The following is a 20258-nucleotide window of genomic DNA, read 5'->3' as shown; positions in this document are numbered from 1 at the left end:
ACTGGCTGGCACAATTAATAATTAGTCAGTGTCGGGGGCTAAGTGCATAAAAACACATTTGCTCATTGCTCTAGGTCTTTAAGCCAAGTACCATGTGTGCCTTCCCCTCCAACACTCTGACACACAAAGACCTGATGATGTTTTCATGATGTGTGTGAAGAGCATTCAGACAATCTGTTGGCAATTCCTCTCTTTGTTATGACAACTACCCTTGGGACACTGAGAAAAACAAGCCTAAAATTTACCAGAAAACAAGCTGCTGCCATAGATAGGCAGCAACACATCTTTTTCATAGGCATACATAGAAAGAACAGGATGAAAAACCTCCTCCATCCGCTTTTTTATTGTTTTAGACTAGAAATACTTTAGTGCCAAACAATGACCCACAAGTTTCTTGGGGCCAGAGGAGCAGGGAGACATAAAGAGGTGCTAGGAGGAACCACACTTCTGCCAACACTGTAAGCTGGCTGACAGTAACACCACACTCTTTGTACAGCCCGAAGGGTGTTTCTCCTCCAGGAGGTGGAGAAGGGAAGGGAGATTGTACTGGCTGAGGTCACTCTGCTCCATTTCTTACGAGGTTTGCTAAGCCCTGCTCCCGCCGGCGTTCCCTGCAGAGCCCCTGCGCCCCTGTCTGCCCGGAGCACCCCGGTGCTCGCAGCCCCCGGGGCTGGGCCGACTCACTCCCGGCCCCAAATGGCTCCGGCTCTGTGTGCCAGCATCAAGGCTATTCTAATATTAAAAGCTCCCGGTTTTCAGGCACTGAGCTCATGGAGTCTTTGCAGCGGTAAAAATAACACTCCCAGGCAGCCAGGTATTTATCTGATCTGTTGTCCTTAGCTCCCCATAGGGTTCTTACGGAGACACTTGGCATTTTCATTAGCGCTGTATGAAAAACTTGTTTGTGTTAGGACTGTGTGGTATGGACAGGGATATTTGCGCCAGAACCACCCCTTGGAAAGGAATGAAAATGCCCATGTCACTCGCTCTGCACAAATTCAAAACAGAAGCAGGGGAGCCTGCGCTGCAGTCCCAAAAGCGCTCCCCTCCTTTTTATTGTGCTTGCTTTTAAAGACGTGCTGGCAGCTGTGCAAGCAACCGGCCCATGCAGAAGTCACTTCCCCCAAACAAATCCAGAACAAACAGTTTAGGGCAGGGGGCTGATACAGTGCTGGGAAAAACAAACTGTTCCTGCGATGCCACCAGTGTTTGCTCCCAGCTGCCTCATTACCAGGTCAGCCGAAACGTCTGCTGTCCCCGGCCTGCTGTGGAGTCCCAGGCTTTGGGGCCAGAAGACCCGTGAGGCTCATGCAGTCACCCGCCTCATCGCACAGAACAGCTCTGAACCCTCCTAAGGCATCGGGCGCAGAAAAGCATGGCAGAGCAGTCACGAAACCTCAGGAGGAGTTTAGGCTTTGGCTTCGTGACTGCTTCCAGTTTACCCTAGCAGAAGCGGCTGCAGAAAGCAGTGTGAAACTTCAGTTGTAATCTCATGCTATACTTCATCTAACAAGCCCTGTGCGTCAGCGCGGGTTTTCAGATCACGTGCAGTGCCAGGCTAAATGTGGCTGAAGGCACCTTGCGCTTGGCTGGCTCGTATGTCTCTGCAACGTGATCCATTACGCCGATGCTGGGTCTCCAGGATGAAACCACAAGCAGGGTGAGCTAGCGATGAGTGCTCCTGCCATCCCTAGGTGGCCTGGCCCTCCTCTTACTTCCCAAACCCTTTGTGCCATCTTTCTGCAGCAAGGTTTTCTCCCCTTTTGCATACAGGAAAGGATGCTCTCCTTTGGTCTAGGCTCTAGTTATCAATAATACTGGGATTAAGTTCCTCTGAGTTCCTTCCCCAGTTGTTTTGCCTAAAAAGCATGACACTTTGCCATGGCACTAAGTTATGCAAATAGGATATGAAAGTACATACTCACGGCCATGTTTATTTTGCATGTCTCATGCCATGAATATAGGATCTGAACAGATCCAGGTGTGTGTGGCGGTGCACACTTCACACTGCAGGAGCGTAAAAGGTGTGAGTGGAAATCAGGCTGGGTCTGCTTTGTTAGTGCTGAAAATGCTCCTTTAATTTTTCCACCTCTGCTTTCTACTTTTCAGAGATGGCGCATGCCAATACTGGATAAAGCAACCTAGAAACTTTTCAGAACTGTGCCACTCCAAAGCAATGAATTTAAGTGCTTTCTCATGTGCAAAAAGCAATGAAAGTATACCTAGGACTCTATCTTTAATCACTTGTAAAGCAGAAATGGTTCTAAGATCTACCTGTGATATTTATGGGAACAATGCAGTGAATGAGAATGTGAGAAAAAATCTAACACTAATGGACTAGGTTTAACTCTGAGATTATTGCATGATAAAAGAACATTTAGAGCAGTTCAACTTTCAGGCATAACTAGAGACACCACGTTAGGATCCTGTATCTGCAGGCTTCAAAGGGGAAAGCTCTGCTAACCTGGTCAGTTAGGTCCTGCCAGCTTCCTTATCCTTGATCTCAGCGAGCTGGTCTATCTCCAGGCCAACAGATCTGAAGGCATTATAAAGCTAACAAAAACAATTACCCGCTTTTAAATACACACAGTCAATTCTGTAGAGAACAATGCTGTTATTTACTGTATAAAATCTCTGCATTCAGGTTTGGTGGGTTTTGGTACAATGTGGTGGTACAGATTTACACACTCACTACTTGGGCCAAGATGAGCCCAGCCACGGTCACGCACTGTTACAAGTTTCTCTGATGTTCCCATCACTGGTCTGATCTACTTCACCTACAAGAAACTGCCTTTTTACCTCCTTTAGAGCAAATGCATTTCACATTTCATTTAACTCTCATGAATAACTGCTGAAAGAATGAGAAGAGGATGAGGTTATAGAAAACTAAAGCAGTAAGAAGAAACTAAGGAGGAACTGAGGGTGCTCCTTGGCTGAGACACTATTACCACAGAAGAGGTGACAAGGTTGAGGAGAGGTAACTTTTTTTTTGTGATTACAGCAGTTTTTGCAAACACCAGTCTGTGCCCCCAGGGGTGTGTTGGTCAGAGCACAGGTGGAGCATCACATACAGGTTAGGGTACTGGGTAAAAAAACCAGCAAAAATAAAATAAACTCAGTCCCTCTGCATAAGAAAGACCTAAATTAGAATCCAGCTACTTTATAGCCTAGCGTAGTGACAACACAATTATGAGACTTTGTACATTCCTAATGTAAATGAATTCACTCCTTGGATTATTGCTAGATTTTACCCAACCACAGCAGACTGTAAGCTAGCAGCATGGATGTAGTTATCCTGGCACAAGACCCAGAGCAGATGGCTATATGTGCCACTTTGGCCATCTACTCTGCTATACATACAGGGCTCATGTTATATACTTCCCCAAAACCTAAGACATAACAAAAGTTCTAGATTTTTAGATTTAACATTCAAGAAATGACACCTCTTTGAAGTGATCTGTAGACCTAATAACCATGTTGAACAGTTCTCAAAGATCATAAATTATTGTATTTCTTCCCTCAATGAACATTTATTGCCAAAATCTGCACACAATTCCCAACTGATTTCTTAACAATCACTTTTCACAATGAAAGGTCTCATACTGCGATCCAGAATAACACAGAATAACACTGTGTCTTACTCATTCACTGGCACCATTTCATTTTTAAACTATAAAATTGTCCTTTACAAAACGCCTCTTTTTTGCTGGAGTTAAGTACTCTACCTCAACTCTTTTTTTTATACTAAAATCTTGGCTATACTTATGTTGGCTCTCAAGGACTCTCACATAAGAAACTGAAGAAACTGTGGGAGTGAGATGAAAATATTATATGTAACATATAAAGGAATATAAATATTCTTTTTCTTAGTTTAAAAAAAAAAAAAGTAGCTGTTGCACCATGATTTGATGAAAGCTCTGGAAATCCTGTGACACCAGTAAGAACTAGGTACTATCCCACTGCAACTCTTACTACTGAATATTTCTGATGTATGTGTAGCTTGTGGACCACAGGAAAAATCCCTGGCTAGGCTCAGGTCAGCAGTAAATAACACAGACTTAATTTGCTCTAGCATTAGAAGTAGTGGCTTTCCCCCCCTGCCCAAAAAAAAAAATTATTGTAAAAAGAATGTCCAAAACTTGTAGCTAACATTTTCAGGCTCGAATGCTATACTTGATTAGGGATGGACTACAAATCCCTCCACTTGCTGGCAGTGCACACATTCCTTAAACACAGTGAAACTGCACAGGGCTCAGCTACTCACCACGCAAATACTTACAGAAAAAGAAGAATTCCCGTGTTGGCCAAGGCAAAAGCGAGACCCAAAATCCCACTGCCCATAATGGCATTGCTGAGGTTGAAGACGGACATCCCCAGTGACGTAGTTCCTGGGATCTGGAGAAGTAAAGCCAGATGTGTCAGCAACGGCTTGGAGCGGAGCGGGGAAATGCACCTTTGCTTCAAATTCCGCGTTTTGTGATATATCAGATGTAAGTAACTACTGCTACAGAAATGCTTAAGAAAAACTGGTTTGAAAGAGGAAAAAGCGTCGCTGAACCCTGTCACAGCTACACTCCGATCGCTGTCCTATAGATTTTGTACACTGACGTACATGGTATAGGCAATGCACAGCTACACTTTCAATTTTCAACCTCGTCTTTCACTACGCCTGTGAAACACCTTATTTATATATTGTAAGGCCATAAGAACCATCAGGACTTCCTGCCTAATACAGGCCAGAGGGATTCCCTTGCCTCAACTCAACCAAAACACATGAGTATTTTGCTTTGGGTTTTTTTTAGAGTGCTGAGCACAGGCAGTTCCTACTGGAACCCAAATTTCAGGTATAATCATGTGTGCCCAGCACATGTTTAGACCGTGTCTAAAGGCCCTTCATATGCACAACATACAGTTCATTTAGACAGGAAAAAGAACAGCAAGAGAGACTTACATATTCATCGCACTTCTTCTTCTCCAAGTGGCTGTTTGTGAGACTTCTTCTGCTTTCTCGATCCGAAATAAACTTGCTGAAAGAAGTCAGAGGATTTATTTCCAGTGTTTAGAAAATACAAACGTATTAATTCCATGAGCAGCATGTGATTACAAAATACACAATGTCTGAAAACTGTATGCAAAAAGAGGTCAAACTCATCACTGTTTAATGAGACGGATGATGCTTCACTGATACCAGCGTACATTGGGCATCGAAAAAGGTAACACTAGCACAAGATCAGAATAAATGTATAGATACAGAATGGTCTGTTAGGAGATTCAGTAAAGAAGCAGCACCAATTTTGTGGATGGGCAAGTAATTTGTTTGCACAGACACTAAGAGGAGATTATGCTTGCAAATACCTTAAGGGTGCATGTCATGAGGACGGAGCCAAACCCCTCTCAGTGGTGCCCAACATGGGGCAATGGGCACAAACTGAAGCATAAGAGGTTTCAGTTGAATATGCGGAAGAACTTCTTTACTTTGAGGATGACGGAGCACTGGAACAGGCTGCCCAGGGGGGTTGTGGAGTCTCCTTCTTTGGAGATATTCAAAACCCACAGGGATGATGTCCTGTGCAACATGCTCTAGAGTTTAGCAGGGGGGTTGGACTGGATGATCTCTGGAGGTCCCTTCCAAGCCCTGCCATTCTGTGATTCTGTGAGATACTTCTCCAGGTGTCCTGCAGAGGTGCATGTGACCGGTACCCCCTGCTCCTGACCCCTGCTAATGTGGTTTGTATAACTAACACCATTTTCTGAGGCAAGCAGCCATTCTCTGGGACTGAGCGGGGCATGTATTCATTCCCTTTCCCTCATTATCAGGCCCTGAAGGTCCTGTGAACCAAGTAGACAAACCAAACAGATTTCTCCTTTCCCTCCCTATCGGCCTCAAGACTCCTGGGCGCCAAGCTGATTACGCCCTTCCTTGCCAGCCCTGAAGGTCCCAGGCACTTGGCCCACCAGGTGGTGGTGATGACCCCACCATGGAGCAGTGAAACCCAACAGCACCCAGAGCACCGTCCATAAAATCAAGCAGTTACAAGTCCTAAGCGGGGAACTTGGACCAGAGCTACTGCTGGACAGTGAGACCTGGGACCCCTGGTAGCCAGGGACACCCCCAGGGACATCCTCTGCATCCTCCAAGGACTGGGGGAGTGACTCATCTTATTTTATATGATTTTTGAGTCTAGATTATGATTGTTATACAACAAACCATGTATTAAGATTTGACCTGATCTGCAGAGGCTCCATTAGAAATTATAAGTTAAGTTGTTGTGGTGGTTTAACCTGGCAGGCAGCTGACCACCACACACCCCCAGGAGGATGGGGGAGAGAATCAGAAAAAAAGTAAAACCCATTGGCTGAGATAAAGACAGTTTCATAAAATAGCATAGGATGGTGGTGATGATGACGATGATGATAATAATAACAACAACAATAATAATCAACAGCAACAACAAGTGATGCACAGTGCAATTGCTCATCACCCATCGATCGATGCCCAGCCCACCCCGAGCAGCAATCGCTGCCCCCCAGCCAACTCCACACCCAGTTCATATACTGGCCATGACATCATATGGTCTGCAGTAGCCCTGTGGCCAGTTGGGGTCAGCTGTCCTGGCTGTGCCCCCTCCCAGCTCCTCGTGCCCCTGGCAGAGCAGGGGAAGCTGAAAAGTCCTTGGCCAGTCTAAGCACTACTTAGCAACAGCTAAAGCATCAGCGAGTTATCAACATTCTTCTGGTACTAAATCCAAACCAGAGCGCTCTGCCAGCTACTAGGAAGAAAATTAACTCTGTCCCAGCCAAAACCAGGACAGTTGTATTATAAATTCTGTATTATGCTACTTATAGATTCTACTACATTGATTCTGCTTGTAGAAAACCCGTGCCATTCTAATAACAAATTCTGTCATATCATAATACCTTGTTAAGAAAAGAAAGCTTTTATTGTAATCTAGTGCTGTCATCATTCTGCCAAGGATCCCTAAAGACCCTGTCTGTCCCCTCAGTGCTGGGTGGCACTGCGGCACCCTGCGCAACCCTAAATTGCCACTGTCAGGTCGGTGTGGCTGGAGTTAAGAGGAGGACAAGGTGCTGCCCGCAGCCAGCGCTGCCCGGACCATCCTGCCGGGCGACATGCTCTGTTGGTGCACCCTTCTGGGCTACCGGATTTTCACTTAAGTGTCTTTCAAAACTCAGTACTGAATTCACCATACTGCAAAATTAAACACTTCTGTGCAGGGAAACACAGAATAAACAGCTTTCCTTTCTCTGCACCCTTTACTTGTTCTGTGTCCTTGATATACCCACATTTAGGAACGTACCGTCATCAGAACAAGATTTGCCTCCTGCGGCTGTGTCGGTATCCTTGGGATTTATGAAATTTCTGATTTGGATGAGCTGTTATTTTCTCCCAGATCCTCTCCTCAGCAAACATTTTCGTTTGTATAGAGCATTCTTTTGGCTTTTCATCTTTTGAAGGTTTATGCCCAATTAAGTCCCTGGCATGTTTGTTAATCCACAGACGGTTCTTAGGCTGCACTGGCTAATGCATCAGCCACCGCACGTGTTACGTGCCTAACCAGGGGCTGCCACCAAGTGTCAGGGACCCTTTTTGCTGTAGGAAAATTAGGGCGGCTCTTCTTAAATTAAACCAGACCAACAATACGCTGAACATAAAGAGTAGTGCCGCTGGTCCTTTCCCACAGCTGGGATCGTCTGCTGGCTGGGGATGTACAGTTCACACCGTGACTCAAGGCTGTGCATCATTTGGGTACATCTGAAGGTACTCCGGCTGGTAATATAACCACGAATTCATAAAGGCAGAGCTCTATCGAAGTTCCCTACTATGCCGGCTGTGGCCTAATTACTAGCAATATACTCTGGCGCAGCTTCTAAGCGCCTGCCGAAATCACGGAGCTGTAATGCTGCTGCCTTGACTTATACAGCTGACACACGGGGCCCTGTGTCTTTAACATTTTGCATACTACGTAGATGTTTTGAGCTTATCCCTTAAATCCGGGCATAGCTGGCAAAATGTATGCAGCATCTTTGCTGCTTTTATTGCTACTTTGACTCCTACCCACTGCTCCGCTTTGACTGCCTTTATATCAATAAAAACCAGCTATAGGCTTGTCCTATACTTTTTAAACTACTAACTTCAGCAGCTAATTTGCTGCAAAATACAGACACCGTGCCAGGTTTACCAGGCTTTACACAGTTGGAATAGATGGCTGAACCTCCCCCACTGTTTTAAGAAGTGAAAAGCAACCACTTCTAAGATAAACTGATCCAAAATTAACTTTCCAAAGCTCACTGTGTAGGTATTTCATCCTCACTGAATAAAATCTCAACCTGATTCAGAGCATGCGCTTTTTTTTCTTTCCCATGTCTGTTTAAAGCCCATCTCTTGAACGCAGGCAGCAGAGTGTGAACGGTTTGAAAAAGACATTCCAGCTCTCTCGAAACACCCCGCAGGCAGTTTGTACAGGCAGGAGCACAGAGAAAGAGTTTTGTCTCTTTTGGATTTGTAAGTGCTGCTGGGAACATCTGTGGACTTTGCTTTCTTCTGTCATTTGCGGGGATCATGTGTCATTTTAGATTTTGTCAGAGTTATGACAGAAGTAACTAGTCTGCTCCCCCCACTTCTCCTCATCCCTCTGCAGCCAGTTCCCCCTTAATAATTACAAAAATAACACATTTGTAGGTACCATCATTACTGCCACCTGGTATTAAAGTTCCATGAAAATTACTGTTAAAGAACTAACACATGATAAAGACAACACGTGAGTAGTATTGCTTGAATATAAAGCAACTCTGGGACTTTCTGTGACAATTCTTTTGGCAAATAGCTTCTGCAGAACTGGTATCTTCTGTGGCCAGCAAACACGCTATTTCCTTCTGGATGGGACTTTAAAGAAAACTAGTCTGATTTGATAAATTGAGCCAAAGTACTTTCTTTTGAGTTAGCCCTACGTTGAAATGGACTGGGCTTGTTGTTCAGCCTCCCATCTCCTATTATAAGCTGGGCTCCTCATCCACCCCACATTTACCACATCACACTGCACATTTTTCTTCATTTATGCCATGTGATATGGCCACAGGGCTCCCAAATCACACCTTCTACAAGGTACACAGCACTGCACCCAGCTTTTTTACGGGGGGCTTTTCCCAGCACCTGCCTCCCACGCCCAGGATGGCTTGCCCAGAAAGCTCAGGAGCGATGCAGTGGTGGGGGACGTGGGCTCCGCTTGATCCGGAGGCTGTCCCGCATTTGCTATTGCAGGCAACTTAACCTGCAAGTCCAGACAAGAAGGTTGCCTCGGGACCACACTCGGTAGGTGGTACGGACGTACAGTATGACAGCCTAAGTCTTCCATAAATGGAATGTATTACTGAACTCAAATAAATAAATAAATAAAAGTAGGGGGAAGGTAATGCAATGGCTTCAACAGAAACAAATTTCCCCAAGATTTTTCTTTTTATAAACATTTTTTCATTTCAGGGTGGTTTTTTTTCCCCTAGTGCATACGAAAGGGGACATATCTCGGAATACTGGAATTTCTAGTTAAACCGTAACGTCCATCTGCTCTGCTTAATAGCTGTGCTTAGAACATGAGCTATTCATTGTCAGAGAATGCCGTATATTTGACCTTTCTAAATATGACACGAATGAAGTGAAACGACTGTTTACTCCAGCCTCTCCCAGCCCTCCCAAGGGCTGGAGGCCACTGGGAGAGGCGCTGTGGACGAGCGCAGTAGGACCGACTGTGCCGCCAAAGCCCTGCGACTCCCTGACAAGCGCGAAATCTGTTCGTGCTGTTTGTCATCTTCACCTCAAACGCTTTACTCGTCATTAAAAGACGTAACCTGTTCTTACAAGTTTCTGCTTTCCTGTTGTGCTTCCTACATCACAGCTCATACAAAACTTTTCAGATACGTTAATAAAATATCCTGGCCAAAAAATAATCAGCTGATCCTTGCGATGCACGAAGCCTCACGGTTGGCTTGGAAAGAACTTCTTCATAGAATTATAGAATCGTTCAGGTTGGAAAAGACCTTTAAAATCATCAAGTCATTAACCTAACCCTGCCATCCCACCACTAAACCATGCCCCTAAGCACCGCGTCTACCCATCTTTTAAATACCTCCAGGGATGGGGGCTCGACCACTCCCCTGGGCAGCCCATTCCAATGCCTGACAACCCTTTCAGTGAAAAAATTTTTCCTAGTGTCCAACCTAAACCTGCTCTGGCGCAACTTGAGGCCATTTACTCTTGTCATCTCATTCTTTTTCTAGTTTGATTCAGTGCAAAGTAGAAACTTAGTCTTATTGACAAAGCAGATTTAAAAGGACCATGTCTAACTGGTTTCAAAATTTAATTTTTTAAAGGACTTAAATGAGAAATGTTTGATTAGGGTGATATCCCCAGGCTAACCATTTTGGCTAAGCAGAGTTAGCCAAAAACCATTTAGACATCTCAGATATGTTTAAACATAATTAAATTAAAGTGATAATTGACAATGCCTTAAACATTTCTTAGGGAAAGCTAGTTTTGCCAAGATGACAGAACTTTATCCTTAGGCAGCTCTTAAACTGAGCTCTACCTTGAGCAACGGCAAAGATTTCCAGGGCAGGCGGGAACAAGAAATGCAGAAGAAACCTTGGTCTGGCTTACACTACACGGTTTGGACCAGATCTGGGTGTACCTACTAACAACCGTGTTAACATACGAAGGGGTGCTGATAACTTACTAGCAGTTGTAAACCAAGATAGACGTTCAGCCAGCAGCTTCCTGAGAGCACTGTCGTAGTTATAGGTATGCAGTAGGTCACCTAAATACTGGTTTACAGTTATGTGCAGAGATGGCAAAGTTTTATAGCCGGGATATGTGGTTAAAAGATGCAAGGTCCATGTCTGGATTTGAGGCAAGTCTCTTCATCGACATTCCCAGAAGAAATTCAACATCTGCATGCAAAGAAAAACCCCTCCTGATACAGCCCCTTCTGAACAACATCCCCTCCCTACATACAGCCCAGAAAAGGCTGGAAATCCAAAGGAAACTAGAGAATTCTTTTCCAAGATCAAGAAATATTTGGAGTTTACAACCAGACTTGGAATCAGCTTCTCCTTAGTGTACCTTCTCCAAAAGACCCTTAAAAACCCTGCTCTACACTGAGCTTGAAAAATGATGCATTGGGAGGAAAAACAAAAGCTTGAAATTAAACATAGAGTGCAAAACCACCAGGTTGAAACAAGAAAAAAAAAAGTTAGTTGAAAATTACAGATCTAATCTAAAGCTCAAGTGAAATAAACAGAAAAAGTCCCACTGATTTTGATGGATTTTGCAGTTTCACAAGGCCTTGCACCACGTGCCACGCAGCACAAAAGTCTTCCTTCTGCACGTCCGTTAACCTCTTATTCCATGGAGACAGGGCATTTGCTAAAATAGTTGTAGAAAGGGAAGAACCACATCCTTTCAGGACGCATCTGGCACGGGATAGAAAGCAGGGTCTGCCCGCCGGCTCATCACCCGTGTCGGCGTGGAGGTGCTCGCGCAGGGCAGTGGCCACAGGTGGCTCAGCCCCAGCCCCAGGGGACGCTGACGGGGCTGTGCCAGTGCCAACGTGCTGCTGCGCCGGAGGCTGCGGCCAGCACGAGCTGCCTTGAAACTCTTGTTTAAGACATGGAGGGGAACACGAACACACCAGGATATACAGGGAAAAATACTTGTGTGTGGGATGCATGAGTAGGTAGCTATCCCACGAGCACCCCAGCGGAGGGATCAGATAAGCGTAACAGGCTGCATGCTACAAGCAAGTGATGCTCTGCGGAGGAAAAAAGTTATCCAGAAGGGAATGGAAAATGGTAGAATATGTTCATCTGCCCTAGAAGCCAGAACAGTAATCAGAAGTTCTGTCTCTGAGTTTCTGACACACTTTCCTCACCTCACTGCTCTTCTTCCCTTTGCAGGCCATCTGGATCCGACCCAGACCTTGCCACGTTTACTACGCCCTAAGCCCACAAAGCACGTGGTGACCGCTGAGGATCAGGCACATACGGCACACGCTCCTTCCCCACCCTCCATAAACATTCACCAAAAGATGAAGCCCTTAACAGGGTTTTCCCTGTAACAGTTACTGGTGGCACCAGCCAAAACGCTGGGGAGGCGCAGCCAGCCCGGTACAGCCCTTCTCCTCTCCAGGATATAAATCCTCGGCAGGCTCCAGGGAGTGAATTTACCACTGTCAGCCCCTGAGCTCCTCGCCTTACGAAGTGAGCCAGCAAGAAAGCAAGCAGGTTCATACTGGAACTGGTTTGTTTTGGCAAAGTTGGAGGGGGTTTTTTTCTTGCTCTTGTTTTTTTTTTTGTTTTTTTTTTTTTTTTTTTTTTTTACAGAAGTGGTTTGCGTTTCGTTACGGCACTTTCCATCAAAGCAGTTGCATCAGAAAATTCCTGGCCAGCTCTAATCTTCACCAGTGCAGCTGTCCCCCCTCCCACCCGGGGCCCGTGGCTAGCTCTGGGGGCATGGCCAGCCAGTTTTGCTTCCTGCATGGTATGGCCAACGCCAGGCACTTATTCCCGCACCCTCCACCAGGCTCCCCGCCCCCCCGCACGGCCACGAGAGCCGCACGCCTCTGCCCTCAACTCGGGAAAAAACAGCTCTTCATTTTGTTTTTACGCTAGAAAGTGAGTTTCTCTGGGCAGCCAGAGAAGCTGCTGCCAAAAGGAAGAAAGGGCAAGAGAAGAGGTTTTTAAAGACTGTAAACACAGGCGGCGGCAGCCCAGCAGTAACGGAGCGGGATGACGTCCCGGCAGAAGCTTCCCAGCCCCACCAGTGCCGGGCAGGGCTGGATCCCCTCACAGGCACCGGCCGGCCGGCACGCTCTGCCTTGCGATATTCGAACAGGAAGGTTGATCGAAAACCAGCTCCTTGATTTACAGCTGACAACCCCCCCCAAGGGTCCCTCAGCAGGCAGGTCTCTGCTGCAAGCAGGACGGCTCAGCGCCTGTTGGAGGCTGGCAGCAAGGGCAGGAGGAACCGTCACAGCTCTTCGAAGTGACGGCGCAGCTTACAGGAAAAGCCCACAGCCTAATTTAAACGAACGTAGTGATTTTCACCAATATTGATAAATAGATGCATTTTTTTTAAACTTGACGGGAGCGAGGTATAGGTCTCTGCTTTACCAGCTTCTTGCCATCCTTGCTTCAGGGAGTGAGAGCCACTGCCCAGTTTACCCCGCCGAACTGCAAACGTGGACCGGGACCACATTTGCTGCCAACACCACCATCTGTAAATAAATCCCCAGGAGCTTGGGTGCACAGAGGTGGCCAGGCAGGTTAAAACTGTCACACCAAAGGTCAACGAAGCGATTTGCCCCAAATGATGCCGTTGGTCTAATTGTATTAATTACTATTACTTCTTTGCTGTGTGCAAGCAGACATTTCGAAATGTTGGCTTTTTGCGACATTATATGTTTGTGCATTTTATTAGACTAATTTGAAAGATTCAAAACGATGAATAAATTGCCACTGTTTGCTTTATCTGCTGTTGCAGCCTATGCCCAACAGATGTCACATATGAAATTCAAATTACATCTTCAAATGGAGTATGACTTGGTAATGAATAATTCAAGACATATACTGAAAATTAGAATGCTGTTTTTAAACAGTGTGTTTCTTAGCACAGGCAGCGTCAGTGGAAAAATACTCACCTATTTATCTGGCCATTTTCCACCTCTGTGAAATCATTTGAATCATTGCTGATGTTATCATCTTCAGGGACAGTCATATTCTGCAGTTCAGTCAGTTCTAATCCAGCTTTGAAAGGCATCCTGGGTGAGGAACTGTACGTATCCAAGTGTTTCTCCAATTAGTGTTTGGTTGGTATCTCGTGAGTAAACTGCAGCCACAGTGTCAGCAACCTGAATAAAACACAAGAAAAAAAACCCCAAGATGTAAACCACCAAGCAGATGCAATGTCACCAGAAGAAACCAGTGAAACCTGGACAAGAGGGACAGTCTTTACCAACCAATTTTGTATTGTTAGAAGGACCTCAGGTTATAAATGCGCTGCGGAACAGCAGTAACCTTATACGCCTTAATGAGATCAACTTCCCTGACCATACAAATTTACTCGGTCCCACAACCAACTGCCGAAGACAGTACTTGCATTTAAAAACTAGTGAGCAAACGAATCCTACTTGTTTCAGGAAAAAATATTAACCAGCTACAAATTAAGGAATAAAAATTATTTGCTTGTCCAAGTCCCATTTTGATATTCGGTGTTGATCTTCTGTATGTTCTCCATGTTGCCTCTTACTCAAAAATACAAAATATCCTGTGTCCGTGCTGTCGCTAAGTGGATGGAACAGAGGGATAGAGTTATCCCGGTACTCTATTCTACTAATATCTGTATTCATAAAATCATAGAATCATAGAATGTTTTGGGTTGGAAGGGACCCCTAGAGGCCATCTAGCCCAACCCCCCTGCAGTGAGCAGGGACACCCGTAACCAGATCAGGTTGCTCAGAGCCCTGTCCAACCTGGCCTTGAATGTTTCCAGGGATGGGGCCTCCACCGCCTCTCTGGGCAACCCGTTCCAGTGTTTCACCACCCTTGTTGTAAAGAATTTCTTCCTTATATCCAGTCTGAGACAGATATAGATATAGATTCCAGGTATTTGAATATGTTAAGTTTTTTTGGTAAAGAGGATGTGCAGAGGATGTATTGTTAAAACTTATTCTGAACAACAGAAACAGACGAAAACAAATCCCTAAGCTCATGTATCATAGGAAGAAAGAGTAATGTATATCTTGTGTCAAGCAGCTATTATCTAGACACCAGGTAATCTCTCCTCTGATAGATGTCTTGCTTAGAAACACCAAGAATAACACCAAAGGCAGATCAGACAAGTCTGCTACAGCGACGTATTTCCTCATCAGCAATGCAAATCAACTGAAAGACCAGCATTTTCCGGCGCCCGACCACTCTCGGCCGCACCACAACTCCAGCGTGGTGCTGAGGCAACAGGATGTTGTTCGCAAACAAGCTCCTGCGCCACAGCTCTCTCAATTCCCGTTTTGTGAATGAATTCTCTGCAGGATTGCCAAGCGACGATTCACCCTGGGGTACGTGGTGAACGCTCAGGTGCCAGATTAATTTGGGCCTGTTTTAAAATTCTCAGGGCTACCTCAAAACCATCAAAACTGCTCTCGTGCAACCAAAGAAGCTGGAGCATCCCCAGCTCTTGCAGGGGCAGGAGGAGAGTTCACTTGTTGAGTTACGACATCTGCCTGTTTCAAATTAAGTTTACAGGACCCAATACTTCTGGTTTATACCACATCCCCACCACGCAGAAGAGGGCTTTGCAAATGAGCATTTTTTTCCCCTATAAATACTTTCTTGGAAATGTAATTTCGTCTTGAAGTTTACATGTGCTCTTAGTATTTCCTCAAGGGTCCAAACTGCCCAAATTTCAGGTGCGAAGGCTAAAGGCGACGCTCGAGGCTTACAGGAGGGCACATCCCGCTCTTTTCTACTGAAGGAGCAACTAAGCAGCGTGGTGATGGTAGCAGATGGGGGCTGGTGCAGCCTGGCATGAGAACGGGGATGGGATGCGAGCTGGGTCCCTTTCAACTCCTCGTCGGCGGAGATTTCCACTACAGATACCAGGGGAGCGACCACTCGGGTATTAAAATGTCGGCACAATAAAAAAATAGAAATTAATTTAGGCTGCTGATAGATAACAAAATGCATACTGGCAAGCAGAGGGTGGTTTTAGCAGTGACATTCTGGAACAGTCTTCCCAGGGGCTGTGGGGATAAAACAGCCTACCTATTTTGGAAGAGAAGCATGATCTTTTTATAAAAGGATAAAGCCACAGGAGACGGCGACTGCTGAGGTGGCAAGGACCGAGCCCGCTGAATCCTGAAGCTTCTTGTGACTGTGAGTTCCTAAAATAAACAATTCCTTAACAGACCTGACAACCTCTGTATCGAGATCTGTATCCCCTGGCATTTAAAAACCCGTGTAAAGGTTCATCTGAGATTCAAGCAGAGCAGCTTTCCCTTCGGGCGCCGTTTTGCATCATGGTTCCCCCCCCCCCAGGAGGATTTTCAGAACTGCCTTGACATTGCTGTGCTTTAAAAATTCCCCATCGAGTGTTTCAAAAGCAGGTGCTGAAATTAGCACTCCTGCGAGGTAAACAGCGTGCTGGAGAGCAGGCTTTACAGCTCACTGATGTGCAGCTCCGGCTTTGCCGTTCTGCCCCTCGGTAGCCAAAATGCTGCAAGGCTGGACCGGCAGGCAAACGCCTCACTGGTTTATTCACAAGGAATCTTTGCAGTGCAAACCACCTTTTCTTTTTTTCTTTTAACCAAAATTCTGATTCTACAAAAAAATCAATTGAATGAAGATGCAGCAAAACCTCGTGCAAGCAGCGCCAGCTGAAGCTCCGGCAATCGCTTCAGCAGATTCCAGGTTTCGGGCAGACGAGTTGCTCCCGACGCAGCATGGCAGCAGGCACATCTTTGAATCTGCCTTGGGTTCTTGCTAGGTTAAGTGATTTACTAAAAAAACACTAAAACAAACCCCTGAAACAAAAAAAAATCGTTGGGCGAAATAATGCATTGCATTTCCAAGCATGAGAAAACCTGATGTCAGCGCCAAAACACGAGGAGGGTGAAGAGAGAGCGATGGGCCCGGGGACCGAAACTTTCACTGTCACAGCATGAACTCATCGCAAATCTTTGGCAAAGGATAACCACCTCATCCTTAGCACCTCCACCTGTAGAATTAAGATGATAATAGCAACGATAACACTCAGTTTGTGAAGCGCTTGCAGATTCTGAGAGAAAGGGTGATCGAAGTGTGGTACCTGAAAAAAACCCGCTGTGCAAGTCGCGAATTTTCTGCAAAGATAACTTTGCCTTGGTACAGAGCAAACCTTTTGCCATTGCTAATCACTCTGGGCACCCTCCACAGTCAGTGGAGTACAGGTGGTCACATGAATTTCACCCCCAAACCGCCTATTTTAAATTCCAAGTTCACGGATGTGACAAATCGCAGAGCCTAAATAAAATGTACAGTCCCTAAGGGCAGGCTGCACATCAACCAGCTTTATTCCCTACGAGTCGAGTGTCGGCTCCGGGCTCGTTGCTTGGCCTCTACAGGGGAGCCCGGCGCTGCCAGAGGACGATCCGTCCCGGCCGGCGGGAGCTTTGCAGCCACGCTGAGCTGCTCCCTGCAAGTGCGGGAGCTTTGCTCCCAAAGGGAGCTTCCACACCGGGATAGCCAAGCTAAGCAAGTCGCCACCTCAGCTGTAGTAGGTGCCACCAATGCTGCAGGAATCAAAAAAAACCAAAAACCTAATTGCTTCGACTAATAAAAATTCACCATATGTTGATGCTGAGCTACTGGAAGCAGCATGGTAGTATTTTTTACTTTTAAGGCCTTTTCATTCAAGAAATGTCATGAAAGACATGCAAATAAAAACGCTATGCTGGCAAAAGTTCCTCGACTGAGCTTTACTCTTAATTCACATTGAAAGGCAGTAAATAATCATCTGAAGAGTGACTGCAGCAATCCCAAGCCCTTCCAGTCACTGCGCCTACTACTCTGCCCAGCCTTAAACCTCCCAAAAAGAAAGCCTCCAGAGACCTGCCATCAAAAACTCTCTCTCCAAACACACACGTAGTAAATCGACAAGAAGAAATAAGGATTTTGCTCTTACTTCAAAGGTTTCTACTCGGATGGGCAAACACTCCTCCTTGAAGCCAGAATCACCATGAGAAAAAAACAGGAAAGAGCTAATGACCCTTCCAAAGGAGCCTCAAAGGTCCATGCTTGGTAGCTGATCCAGCCCCTCCGTTTAGTAGAAAAAGCACTGCTCTGGCCTAGGAGCCTGGCTTTCTCTTTAAACATCCCATGACATGTCTTGTAAAACCCATTATCCGTAATTTATTCGTTGTGTGCTCCTTGCAGAATATCGGAAAGATTACAACTGGCCACAGATACCAGAAGGAGGACTGCGAGGTGACAAAAGAAGATGAAATGAGTTTATTTTTCTCAAGAACACTGAGACCTTCACAAGCCATTAAAACACAACCCAAGAACTGGGGTAATTTTCTCTTTTTGTCTGTTGCCTTCTGAAACATCAAAAAAAAAAAAAAGAATCCCTGCAACTCCAGTTTTCTGGACTGTCAAAATTCCACAGCAGCAGTAATGGGCTCAGAAAGTTTGTATTTGAAAAAATATGGTAATACAGACAATCTAACTTTATCTCTTCTGCTGGCTCAAGCGTGAATCCTTTCTGGGCAGTACCTGGAAGAGGTGTAATCTTGGAAAACCCTTGGCTAGAAGTTGTGTTTTTAACAGTAAATATCATCACTCCCAGTGGTAATGGCGATGGCTTAATTCACAGGCCATATTTTTATAAATGACATCTTGTAAATGTCATCCTGGAAATGACATCATTCAAAATGTGCCATCTTAAGACACGTGGCTGCCCCAAAGCTGACCCTGTATGCGAGAGGTGTTTGGGTAAGTGGTTGGGTTGGACAACATCTTGCCAGTCTCTAGGTATGGTTTTTGTCACGTGCCCTTGCACACTCACCGGGCACCTCATTCACCGAGCTCTATCTGCAGTCAAACAGTCCCAGGGACGGCAAATATCCAAGACACGCTAAGCAATTTTAACTATGGAATTCGAGATAATTTGCTTAAAAGCCGAAATACGACTTAACTTTCTTCTCAAAAGGGAGTTTTGCCAAGAACTCCTCTCGGTTGGTTATGAATCATCAGAATCCGGCGCTTGTGCTTCACACAAGCTGGTTTTATTCCTGCAAAACCTGAGATGCGGTATGTCTGTCTTTCCTCATACTTTTGAAAGTTCTTTCAAAGAAGAGCAGCATCACCAGTAAGACTCTGTGGATATAAATAATGCAACACTGAGCCTGAAACTCTTGCGTACGGACTATTCACTTCAATGACAAAAAGCAGTAATAGGCTTCAGACGTTACAGCAGCACATTGGGAGGCGGGGAAGCAACTACCTCCTTTTTGTTCAGCGTTAGTGACACCTGAGATGTGGAACATAAAGCTCCCGATTTACTCCTCATCTACAGGAAGGACAAAATGGAGAGATTACAGAAGAGCCACCCAGATAACAGAGCTTGGAAATTAAAGACTGACTCATATGCACCGAGAAAACATCGGCAGTGCTTGAAATGTCATTGCCTCCAGCTCCCTCGGTACTGCCCCTCTGCAGCAGGCTGCAGCCGTGGAAGGAAGTGGCTTCACCTTTTTTGAGTGCCACTGGGGAGCCACCAGGGTGCCACCGGGGAGCCAGCACGTGCCCATCCTGCACCCCAAGCCCATCCTGCCCACCAGCAACACCGCCAGGCTGCGGGCAGCGCGGTGGCCGGAGAGGCCTTCCAGCTGCTGCAGCTGTTTGCTTGGTGGCTGCAAGCCATCCCCTTTCATTTCCAGGCTCCTTCTCTCTCACACAGCCCCTACGGCGTGAGGGATGGAAAAGGTTAAAAGATAGGTGGGGGGAGAGGGGGAGGGAGCAGGAAGCAAACCAGTGGCGAAGACTGGAGAGGAAGCTTGCTCGGAAAAGGATGCAATAAAAAAGAAGGGATGAGCACAAATGTGGATTCTCAACCTTTCGCTCGGTACTGCGTGACCTTGCGCTGCAACAGGAAAATGTTCCTGCTCTGCCCCATCGCTCTCCACACTGCCCTTCCATGCCGCCAGAAAGAGAGGGAAGGCAGTCCCAAATTAAGTCTCAACAGGCTACTCAGCTGATCAAAGGCAGGCAAATAAGAAATCATAAAATCCCAGTCTGATTCACCCAGTGATTCATTACTTCAGGCAAAACACTTAAAGATGAGCCATAAAGGAAAATGGTTTTAAGTACATTTTTGTTTTGAGCCCTTCCCAGTCAATTTAGGGAAGGCATTTGGCAGAGGAATCTAGTCACATTTTTTCCTAATTATATTTCTCTGTGAAATCTTCTCAGGCAGTCTCGGTTTTGCTGAAGAGACCCCAGAACCCACCGCACAAATGAACGAACTCTCGTCTTCCACGGAGAGTGGAAGCGCCGTACGAGCGGGGCTTTATGGCTTACAGCAATGAAACATAGACTATCCAGATGAATTCGTGAGGGCTGAATAGCAGCTCTGAAATTCTTACTTAAAATAAATTTTGTACTACAGAAGGAAGAACTCTTTGCATAAGTTCATACGCAACTCACTTTTCCTT

The 20258-nt window shown here is 45.8% G+C and overlaps 1 protein-coding gene across 2 annotated transcripts in view; it reads right to left on the bottom strand.

Annotated features, from left to right (window-relative positions):
* Positions 1–20258, bottom strand: part of SLC38A1 (solute carrier family 38 member 1) — a 41487-nt gene that overhangs the window by 20249 nt on the left and 980 nt on the right. For both annotated transcript variants that reach the window (XR_004842956.1, XM_009646414.2), the window contains exons 2-4: positions 13710–13919; positions 4952–5027; positions 4280–4395 (exon numbers count right to left, since the gene is read on the bottom strand). Coding sequence is in view for 1 of the 2 variants with exons in the window: in XM_009646414.2 (XP_009644709.1) it covers positions 4280–4395; positions 4952–5027; positions 13710–13828 (311 nt within the window). In the remaining variant the exon portion in view is untranslated. The remainder of the gene's footprint in view (positions 1–4279; positions 4396–4951; positions 5028–13709; positions 13920–20258) is intronic.

The sequence above is a fragment of the Egretta garzetta genome, unplaced genomic scaffold, assembly GCF_000687185.1.
Source record: "Egretta garzetta isolate BGI_Z169 unplaced genomic scaffold, ASM68718v1 scaffold349, whole genome shotgun sequence".
NCBI lineage: Eukaryota > Metazoa > Chordata > Aves > Pelecaniformes > Ardeidae > Egretta > Egretta garzetta.
This window is presented reverse-complemented; position numbering and strand designations above follow the sequence as displayed.